The 8,872-nt window shown below is 38.9% G+C and overlaps 1 protein-coding gene across 1 annotated transcript in view; it reads right to left on the bottom strand.

Annotated features, from left to right (window-relative positions):
• Nucleotides 1-307: 307 nt before the first annotated feature.
• The window catches only part of LOC114466943 (transmembrane protein 26), a 10,598-nt gene continuing 2,033 nt past the window's right edge, over nt 308-8,872 (bottom strand). The window contains 7 exon segments of the mRNA XM_074783811.1: nt 308-352; nt 354-427; nt 430-497; nt 814-824; nt 1,353-1,886; nt 5,053-5,197; nt 7,126-7,347. Of these exon segments, the coding sequence (XP_074639912.1) occupies nt 308-352; nt 354-427; nt 430-497; nt 814-824; nt 1,353-1,886; nt 5,053-5,197; nt 7,126-7,319 (1,071 nt within the window). The 5' untranslated portion in view covers nt 7,320-7,347.

Here is an 8,872-nt window from a genome sequence, read left to right as displayed (position 1 = left end):
GTTTCAATCAAAAGTGCAGAGAAAAAACCTAGCTGTGATCTTTTCAACTGGGACCTCTTCTCTTCTCTGCTCCTGTGGTCTATTTCTAGTTCCTGAACCTCCAGAGAAATGCTTCTTAACAAGGACGAGATGCAAGCGACGAGTTGGACGGTGTGTGTGTGTGTGTGTGTGTGTGTGTGTGTGTGTGTGTGTGTGTGTGTGTGTGTGTGTGTGTGTGTGTGTGTGTGTGTGTGTGTGTGTGTGTGTGTGTGTGTGTGTGTGTGTGTGAGAAAGTCGCTCCTCGTTCCCTAGGGGTGAAAGTTATGGCTCATGGCGTTTTGAGCCTTTCCTTTTCCTGGACACCTCTCTGATCTTTCCTCTCTCACGGTCCGCCGCTCTACGTCTTTATGACAGCTCTGCTCTCCCTTGTATTGCTGTTTTCCTCCGCTTCCTCCTCTTTTTCATTTCTTTCGTGAGCTTGACATTGGAGGACTAGAACTGTGTCCAAACATTCCATCCTATCTCCTTTCCTATCCACTTTTCCTTAACCACGTGATGTCGTCCACAGGGTTAAGGAAAAGTTTTAGGAGACTTCCTAAAGAAGTTTGAGAAAAGACATCACATTGTTTTGAGAATCGGACACACTTCCACTATAGGTGACGTAATAATCAGATGGCGGTGAAGGTTAGTGACGTCTGCCCGTGGGGAAAATCTGCAAATGTCTGAAAATGGACTACTACAAGCTAATTTATAACACTTCTCAATCTCAAATAGCACAAGGTTTGAATGTGAATCAAAGGAAATGAGAAAGTTAAAAAGAATGTCACATCCTACCCTGACTCCCTCTTCCCTGTTCCCTTCCCCCTCACCGAGGTGTAACACTGCCCTCTCTGATGATATTCTCCCTTTAATAACGTGTTTCCTTAGGAAGGGCTGGTGATGGTCACAATTATGCAATAAAATAAATGTATTTTTTTAATTGCAATAACAAAACATGCATCGCTGTCGCAAAAATATTGCACTACGTATAGTGTTGGCTTTCGACAGCTTGTTTGTGCAAACAAGGTAAAGAAAATAGTGTCCCATTGGTTGCTCACACTCACCTTCCACTCAGAAATCAGTATTAATCCAAAATAAGTATGATTTTATGAAATTGTTACATTTATGCAAGATATAGGCCTACATTACAATGTTTGCTGCTTTTACTGCTCAGAACAACATGTAAAGGTTAGTTACATTAATTTTCCCTTATTTTCAAATCAAAACTTGACAGGTATGCTCCTTATCATGGCCTCCACTTAAACACTTCCGGGGGTTAAGGAAAAGTGGATAGGAAAGGAGATAGGAGGGACTATTGGGATGCACCCTAAAACTGCCTGCTGCTTGCAGTGCACCACAAAGATCCTGTACAGCTCCAGAAGGACAATCAGGATGTTTTTACAGGTGAAAAAAATCATCAGCTGATTGAGCACCTGCTGTCGGACCATGAGGTAGATTCTGTAGAAGAGGAAAGGACCGTCCTGGAGCCCCACTGTTAGCAGTAGGCTCCACGCTTCACTGGAGCAGCAGGAGGTGAACGACGGCCTATGAGCAGCACTGTTCTGATCAGGTTCACCACTCAGGTGTCGAGTTTGAGTGAGAACCAGTGGGAACTGCATTAACGCCCATGAGAAGAGGGCCAGGCCAATGATGACGACCACCTGGTTGGTTTTGACTTCAGGTTCCTTGAAGGTGTCGAAGATGTCCAAGATGTCTGCTCCCAGGCCCACGTAGACCATGAGGAGCTGGGAGAGCTGGTCACGTGACATGTCGCCTTTGGGCATCAGCCAACGACCCAGAACCAGAACAATAAGCATGGTCTGTTCCAGGCCCGCCACCCAGTTTTCAGGGTCAAGCTCAGAAATGCCCTGAGTGAGAGAGACAGAGAAAGCACAGGTTGTTTACATCTATAGCAGTGGTTCCCAAACTTTTCACAGTCCCGTACCCCTTCAGACATTTAACCAAAGCCATGCACCCCCTACACCTGCACACTTAAAAAAATATAATAATGTAATGCAGCAATTTTCAATCTTGGGGTCGTGACCTAACCCTAACCCTGGATTTCAAATGGGGTCCTCTGAAATGTTAAATCTATATATAATGCAAGAAAGGTCTGCGTGTGTGTGTTTGAAGAGCAAATTTCTCCCTGACACGATGTTTGTTTGACCTGAAATGTTTTTTAATCTTGGGGTCACCTGGATTTCAATTGGGGTCCCCTGAAATGTCTAATAATTCAAAACAATGAAAAATACTGATTCAAATTTAATTTTTGAAAATGTTTTAATTGTTATTCTTTCACCACACACAAAACAATGTTAAACAAATTTAGCATTGCGTTATCATCTGTCAGTAGCTGTTAACTGACAGCTGATCATGTTCTATGCTTCCCATTGGTTAGAGTTGGTCTCAGCGCTGCATTTAAACCACGCCTACTTCCGCATGCTTTGTCTGTAAACGCCTCTCAACCCACCCCCACCCCAGCTCCTCCTCTTCTGTCTAATTAAACACTGTCTTTTCATGCCATTTAAACATCTCTGCTTCTGTTCCAGGGGGTCCTGTTGACCACTCTCTCTGCTTATGCCTCTCCATGTAGCTCATGGAAAAGCGAGTGGGCTTTCCACACAGTTGCTGAACACCAATTTCATCCTTGAGGCACTCTCATCAAAGCCTAATGCAAAACATCAGTGGTTATTAAATGTTTAGCTCACAAGTCATCTCACTTCACCAATTAAACTTTGACATCCCATAACTGAGTTACTTATTCTGTCAAGGTTCATTGGATTTTTACTTTTCCTCATTTCTAAATTTCATAAAAATGTTTCATCTCTACACGTCTTAAGTTCGCCCTCTGCCTCAAAAACAGCCAGGAGGCTGAAACTGTTTGTAACAATGTAGAAGCCAAGTTTTTGATTTTTTAAAGTTGTTCGTTAATACGACAGCTTCAATCATTAAAGAAGTTCATGTTTTGCATGAAAACATACTGTACCAATCTCTAGAACTAACTAATCTCCTCGGGCACATGTGTCAAACTCAAGGCCCGGGGGCCAAATCCAGCCCCTTTAGAGCATCCAAATAAATCATTGTGTAAATGAAACTCAACAATAATTGCAGGAGATCACAGTTTTCCTGCTGCTTCTGTCACGTGATTGCAGTCATTTTTAATGTTAAATTGTTAAAAAAAAAAAAAAAAAAAAGAAAGAAAAAATCAAAATTCTTTCAAAATCCTTCAATTTTACTCAAAATGTGACATAATATTTACATTAATTAAATATAAATTGGTCACAAAATCTAAGAAATTGAAAGGGAAGACCCTGTTGGGACTGATGTCTGTCACTCATGCTTAGATATTGTTAGTTTCTTTCATATTTTGTTTTTTATGTATACGCGCAAACTAGGGCACAATGAGATTGAAATTACTTGTTTTCCTGTATAAAATTTGTGGCCTATTTGAAACTGTTCCGTATTTGGCCCCTAAACTAAAATCAGTTTGATGCATATGTCCTAGGAGGTTACAACAGAAGTAAACTTTAATTATTTGGTAATTAGTAAATACCAGTTAGTCATTTACTGTTGGAAATGTTTTTCAAAGTATGTTTTTCTTTATTCATTCATATCATATTCTTGTTTGTATTCCAAGTCCAATTGTTACTCTGTGGTCGAATAGCATTTCAATCTGTGGACTGTCTATCTGGCATTCCAGGCATCGACCCGAGGTAGGCTGGTCCGGTCCACTAAATTTTTTGGGGGTTTTTTTATATGTGAGTGGAGGCAGACATGATGACAGATGGCCAAAAATGGTCCAAAAGTGGCAAAAAAAAAAAAAAAAACTGAAAAGTTAGTAAAATGAGCCAAAAGCAGTCAAGAAGCAGTCAAGAGTGGCCAAAAAATTAGCAAATGAAGAGGAACCAGGTGGTTTGTGATGGCAACAGGTAGCTTAAATGGGCAAAATATAGTGAAAAAGGGCAAAATGTGGAACATAAAGAGGAGAACTGAAGGGAAAAATGGGCACAAGTGTATTTATTGGGCACACGTTAGCTCATTGGGATGAAAAGTGGCCAAAAGAAATTAAAGAAAGGACAAAAATTGGATTAAAGTGTCAAAAAGAATTTGTAAACATTGACAAAAAATAGAAAAAAAACAATATTTATTTGCAAAGGGAAGCTAAAGTCTGAAAAAAGTGTCAGAACTTTTTGAAAAGGGGCAAAAATGGGACAAAGGAAACAGGTAAAAAGAAGTGTTAAAGGTTTCCCCCTTTTAAGGTTTTCTGAGGGAATGATCATCAAAAGTAAGATATAAAGAGCCACATGTTGATCATCACTGACTTAATAACAGCTTCTACATGGTGTCACTGATAATGTAATGGGCCGGTCTGGACACAAAACACCATGGCGGAATTTTGGTCCCAGTCCACCATGGCTATTTAGCATTTAGCTACGTGTCATACATTTCCTTCCTCCGTTATGATGTTATTCCTCAGACCAGAATCATTACGTCAAACAGATTTTGACATTGCACTTACCAGGAAACAAGAAACATCTTGTGTTTGTGTGTGTGTGTGTGTGTGTGTGTGTGTGTGTGTGTGTGTGTGTGTGTGTGTGTGTGTGTGTGTGTGTGTGTGTGTGTGTGTGTGATTGTTAATCTATGTTTTCAGTGATGGATGGATGAGTTTTATGTTGTGTTATCCCATTAGCATCTTTCCACATTTAACAGAATTTCTCCATCTTCCTGAGGCACCCACCCAAGCTTCGTCTACAGCCAAGGATGCAAACTAGTTTCCAAATCCGACAAGAAAGAAACTGAACAAACCCATGAGCCAGAAGGAGAGAGAGAGAGAGAGAGAGAGAGAGAGAGAGAGATCTAAAAGCCTTTTTCAGCGTGAGCCTATCTGGACCCAATCTCAAAATGTCCTTTACACATTTCCTGTGACTAATAGTTTAACCACCCACTTCCAAGATTTAAATCTTATCTGATTTCAGGTGTTGCTTTAATGTAACGTGAAATGTGATTTTTGGTGTAGAGATATACCGTACCTACCGCTGCGATGGGGATGTCAGCCAGCAAATGAAGTTGATGGTCTGAGGAAATGTTAACGGGCAGCTTGGACTGCAGCAGGCTCAGCTCCAGGAACCAAATGGATGGGATAACAGTGCTGAGGTAGAGGAACACCGAGGGGGAGAACCTAAAAGAGGACCACCAGAGGAGACAGATAAAAGAAGGGGAAAGGTTGGACAGGGTTATTTTTAGACACATCATCCATTCTTTTTCCAGGAACCCCTTTAAGTGAAAAGGCTTTTTTTTTTTTTTCCCAAAGGAGGCATCAAGTTTCAGACAGGCAATTATTCCCATCATATATGCAAATCCTACTCGACAGTGTAAAGCCTTCTCCACGAGGAGAGGACATCAAAGTGAGAGTCGAAGAGATGTTCAGTCCATGTGAACTGGAGAGCACGGCTTAACGCTCGCAGAAAAACGCTGACGTCACATTGTGATTACTAGCACATTTTCATAAACTGACCAAAAAAAAACACAAACAGTTGAAAGCCTTGATAGAGACTCAGTGAAAGGCTGAGTAATAATTAAACCTCACTCATGCTGAGTCATGGCCCATGGCTGCTTGGTTTCAGTGTTTACATCATCAGGAGTTATTTAATCTGAGGGAATATTTGGATCCTCTGATAACTCAGCACTACGGTGTACATTTTAGGACATCCTCAGGTCTCAGGAAAACCTCCTTCACTTATCAGACCAAACGGACTCATGACTCAGCAAAACCTCTGTCAAATAAAACGGCGTCACTTGTCAAAACAAAAGTCGTCAGACTCAATGGCCTCAGGACGTAAAACACAACGTGGCGTTTTATTTTGAAGGAACTAGAATATAAATGATAAATACTTAGTTAAATGAAACGTTGATATATATTAACCTTTGAAAATAAATGGAAAATAACAGTTTCCAACCTACTCTCATATCTGAAACAGCACTTATTTATGACGTCATGTATATTTACGTTTCTTTAAAATATAACTTCATGTTGTATTTTACATCCTGAGGCCGTATCATATATATATATATATATATATATATATATATATATATACATACAAGAGCATATACACACATATTTTTGCATATGCATTTGTTTATGATACTACTCTCTACATTGAAGCAATAAGCTCTTTAATCAATAATCATTGGGGGGAAAAAATTAAGTTTTGGGCTCAGCATCATGTTACGTTATTGACCAGTTTGGGTTAGGGTTACGGTAACATATTGGGTTTTATTACATCTTTTTTTTTAATAAAAATTCAACTCTAACAAGGCCAAACCATTCAAATATGTATTTTACTGTAACAGGACTGCAATCATTCATAATAAACATATAGATAATCCTTGAGCATCCACAAGTACATATGGCTACATCGGGCTGAGACGATACAATAAGAGGGAAAAAAGACTGTGAAGAATATATTAAAAATGTTTAATATTTCAATATCTTGTTGAAATAAATCATCCGTAAACCTTTTTAAAAATCCTAAAAAGATTATGATGGAGTTCCTCTGCAAGGGTTCTTCTGTTTAAAGGGTCATAAAAATTTGGAGAACCACACTTCCATGTAGTGTTCTTGTGGTGAAGAATATTAGGGGGTTCATAAAATTATAGTTTATAGACTGTTTATAGATTGTACTTTAGTCCATGGTTGTAAGTATGTTCATAGAGATGTTTGTAAGTTTGTGGTTAATGGAGTCAAACTGGAGAACATCTCCAATGTTTATTGAGGAAAAGGTTCTTCCTGATTTGTGTTTTGAAAATGTAAAAATACTCCGGTTTAAATTGTTTTCTGAAGATTATGTAGGAGAAAAACATTCTCATTTATAGTTTTTAGTATTGAATGAACACTTTTCTGACTTCCTCTGTTGCAAATGGTCTCAAACATTTGCATCAGGCCCAGTTACGGCGCTGCCCGGCTGCTGAAAGTCTTTCCACATTATTGGTGCAGATAAGTATCACTGAAGGCCATTCATTTAAATTGGAATCACTCAAACAGTCTGTCGGTGTACGGAGTGTGAAATTGTTGTGTTGAACAAACTGTTTTTTTTAATACTTTACCATTTCCACTCGGCTTTACGGGTGCATTTTAGAGTCACGGCCATTTCCACTCCCAGCAGAGCCACACCAGTTAGCAGCAGCCAGTAGAGCGGTTCACCTTTGACCTCCACAACACGCCATACTGTCACCACACCGTGGACAGCAAACAGGAAGCGGCTCAGCAAAGCCAACAGGATGTTCAGGAGGCGACACATGGTGCACCATTGGTCGCCTGCACAGAAACTGTCACAATAATGCTTTAAACACTGGTTCCCAAACTTAAAAAAAAACATTTAAAAAAAACATACTAATGTAATGCAGTGTTTCTCAACCTTGGGGTCGTGACCTAACCCTAACCCTGGATTTCAAATGGGGTCCTCTGAAATGTCTAATCTATCTATAATGCAAGAAAGGTCTGCGTGTGTGTGTTTGTAGAGCAAATTTCTCCCCAACGACCTGAAACTTTATGAACAGCTTGCACACAGCCTGAGTGTGTGCATGCGTAATTTTGGACTTATTTGGTGATTTCAAAAGGTTTATTTTCATGTTTGTTTGACCGTTCGCTGTTAGGACCGAACGGACTGGACCCAAAGTTATTGGCAGGCAATGGCCGCGGCTGTGTTGAAAGCGAACAACGAAAAACGCAAATTTCTCCGAGGATACGGCATTAGAAACACTGATATTTTCACCATATGCTATATAACCAAATGCGTACCTTGGATGTACAGTACATGCTGAATGCACGCACAGCCGTTTAGAGAGAGAGCGTTGCAACAACGAAAGAGTTCCCGGAAGTTTCAAATAGTTTTTTTCCTCTACACACGCATTTCAACAACCTGTGACAGAGTATGTGCATGTGCACGGCTGATGGATGTTGCGCTTTTTGTGTTGTTGCCATAAAAATAGAAATTGAGTTGTGAATTATGGCCTCAGCATTATATATAATACATATTGTATTCAGTTTATTTGTTTCAGTCTAACAAAAATCTTCTAACAAGACTGAATCAGGAAGAATCAAAAATGCTTATATGTCCAACATAAATCATTACATTCACATTAAAATAATAACAAAGTACATTGTTCGTTGCCTTGTTCAAATAATGCAAAAAAAAAAAAAAAAATGTATCTTTATTTTATTTTGGAGTTTGAAATAAATCAAACGCTCATATGCGTTTCTGGCTATATGCAGACTATACAGTTGCATAGGGACCTCATGAGCCACTCGGGGGCCTCAATAGCTGAGTCTTCAATGTAATTTGAAGAAAACTAATTATTTATCTTTAATATGCTTGAATGTAGTATTTCAGAATAAAATGAACCACTATCAGAGGTTTTTCAGTTGGAATCAAGTCAAAAACGTGTTGGAATCCCAGCGTTGCTCAGTGTGTGAGATATAATTACAGATATAATGGGAATGACTGACATCAGGATTGGGGTCAATTACATTTTTCAATTACAATTCAATTATTCATGTTCAATAACAACTCAATTACCATTACAGCAACCAACATATTTTTCTGATTACATTTAAAATGACAATTATTATTTTTCCCCTAAACTACAATTACGTTTTCAATTACTAAAGTTCAATTACAATAAATCACGATTAATGAGCCTTTAATGAATAAGCCCATAAAATGTGACCTTCCTCTTGTGTTAGCTTTCTGTTAGCATCTCTTATGATAACAAATCAGTTTTGACCCATGTCTTAAATCATCTGTCAAATATACTAAAATATATTATTCATAATCTCATTTGTTTCTCATAT

Source organism: Gouania willdenowi, chromosome 7 (assembly GCF_900634775.1).
Source record: "Gouania willdenowi chromosome 7, fGouWil2.1, whole genome shotgun sequence".
Classification (NCBI taxonomy): domain Eukaryota; kingdom Metazoa; phylum Chordata; class Actinopteri; order Blenniiformes; family Gobiesocidae; genus Gouania; species Gouania willdenowi.
The sequence above is the reverse complement of the archived record's forward strand: the minus strand, read 5'-3'. Positions and strand labels throughout refer to the sequence as shown.